General features: G+C 62.2%; 1 protein-coding gene across 1 annotated transcript in view; it reads left to right on the forward strand.

The window, feature by feature from the left end:
* The first annotated feature begins 6 nt into the window (after nt 1-6).
* Nucleotides 7-1,683, forward strand: part of FAM159A (family with sequence similarity 159 member A) — an 18,980-nt gene continuing 17,303 nt past the window's right edge. The window contains exon 1 of the mRNA XM_019531654.1: nt 7-215. Within this exon, the coding sequence (XP_019387199.1) occupies nt 34-215 (182 nt within the window). The 5' untranslated portion in view covers nt 7-33. The remainder of the gene's footprint in view (nt 216-1,683) is intronic.

Consider the following 1,683-nt stretch of genomic DNA (forward strand, 5'->3'; position numbering starts at 1 on the left):
CGGAGCCGCCCCCCGCCGGGCCGGGCCGCGAGGATGAGCGCGGAGTGCAGCAGCTACGTGAGCGCGGAGCAAGTGGCGGTGAAGGGGTTCCGCTGCCCGCGGGCGGGCGGCGACGCGGGCGCCGTGTACTGCTGCGGCTTCCAGGACGTGAAGTACTGCTGCGATGACCCGCACGGTTTCTTCCCCTACGAGCACAGCTACATGTGGTGGCTCAGGTAGGGTCCGCTCCTCCCTCCCGCCACTCCGGGCTCGCAGCGGCCCCCCTGGCTCCGCAGCTTTTGGAAAGTTCAGGGTGCCCCCGGTGCCAGCTTGGCACAAGGCGGGAGCTGGCAGAGCCGGGGGTTGCCCCAGACTCAGGTTTGAACCCCCCGGCTCTGCGGCCCCTTGGGCGGCGAGGGTCCCTCCGCAATGGGCCGCGCGAACGGGGGCTGGCAGGGGAGCGCAGCGGGAGGGAGCTGGGGCACGGCACAGAGAGAAACTGTGGGAATCCTAGCAGAGACCTGTGTTGTTCCTTTGAGAGAAGGAACCTGGTCTTTCGTGCAGTCAAAAAAAGCGAAGGGCAGAGGTCTCTGCTGCCCGAATCCTGGGGACTTAAATGGCCTTGCTCCAGCAGACAGCTTGGCCCTAAATCAGGAGGAAACCCCTGCTCTCCGCTCCTCAGGTATTGGGCACTATGGCACAGCTGCAGGTTTCCCAGCCGGGAGGGACTGGTTGGGACGCCGGCCGTGCTTTTTAGTATCGGTTCTTTGATTTGCCAGACGGTCAGCCTTGAACAAAGGGCTGCTGTCTCTTGAGAATATGCCAGCTTGGAGCTGCGGCCAGAAACTGGGGAGCAAAGAGGCTGTTTTCAAGAAAACGAAATATTTCAATAAAAGTTGATTCCTCCTTCCAGTCCTTGCCTTCAGACTGCGAGGTGCTAGATACTAGCATTGCAAGAAGAACTGTTGCAGCCAGAGGGGCTGCCTTGAGGACTGCCGTGTAACGTGGCCACACTAGAGGTGCACGATACATCGGTCCCATATTGGATTGGCACTGATATAAGGAAATTTGAGGGTATCGGCTTTTTTTGGCTGAAATGGCCGATAATATGGCCAATAAATGCTGCATGCGCGTGCTCAGTTGCAGCAGGGCACGCAGACGGCCAGGAGTGCAGCCTGGTGGCTTGGAGAGGAGCCGGGTCCAGCTGGTAAGTCTGTTGTGGGGGAAGAGGTGCGGGGAGGAAAGGGCATGGTGGGGGGAGGGGCCAGATCAAGGCCCCTATGGTGAGGGAGGGAGTGGGGTTGGAGCAGGGGCATGGGACAGACCTGCGGCTTGTCTAGCGGGTGCGGGGTGCCAGGGGGGAGGGCATCTCCCATCATTACACACACCCGGAGAGGGCAGATCTGCACGCAAGGCAAGGGTGGGCTGCTGCTGCAGGCTGGGGCCAGGGCTACGCCAGGTTCCTCCTGATGCGGGAGCTGGGCGGGCTGTGCTTGGGGTGGGTGATGGTGCTGGGAGGAGGCGCTGGGGGGGCTAGAGCCACCCCAAAATTTGCTGTAGCCCCACTCCCAGCGCCACTAGTGCCCACTTCAAGCTCAGCCCGACCCAGCCCCCCGCTAGGAAGAGCCCTGTGCAGCAGATCGGAAGAGCGTCAGTGGCGGAATGGTGAGAGCCCATGTGGAGATTTGGGGGCCACACGCCCCC

The sequence above is a fragment of the Crocodylus porosus genome, unplaced genomic scaffold (genome assembly GCF_001723895.1).
Source record: "Crocodylus porosus isolate Cpor-Errol unplaced genomic scaffold, CroPor_comp1, whole genome shotgun sequence".
NCBI classification, from domain to species: Eukaryota; Metazoa; Chordata; order Crocodylia; family Crocodylidae; genus Crocodylus; species Crocodylus porosus.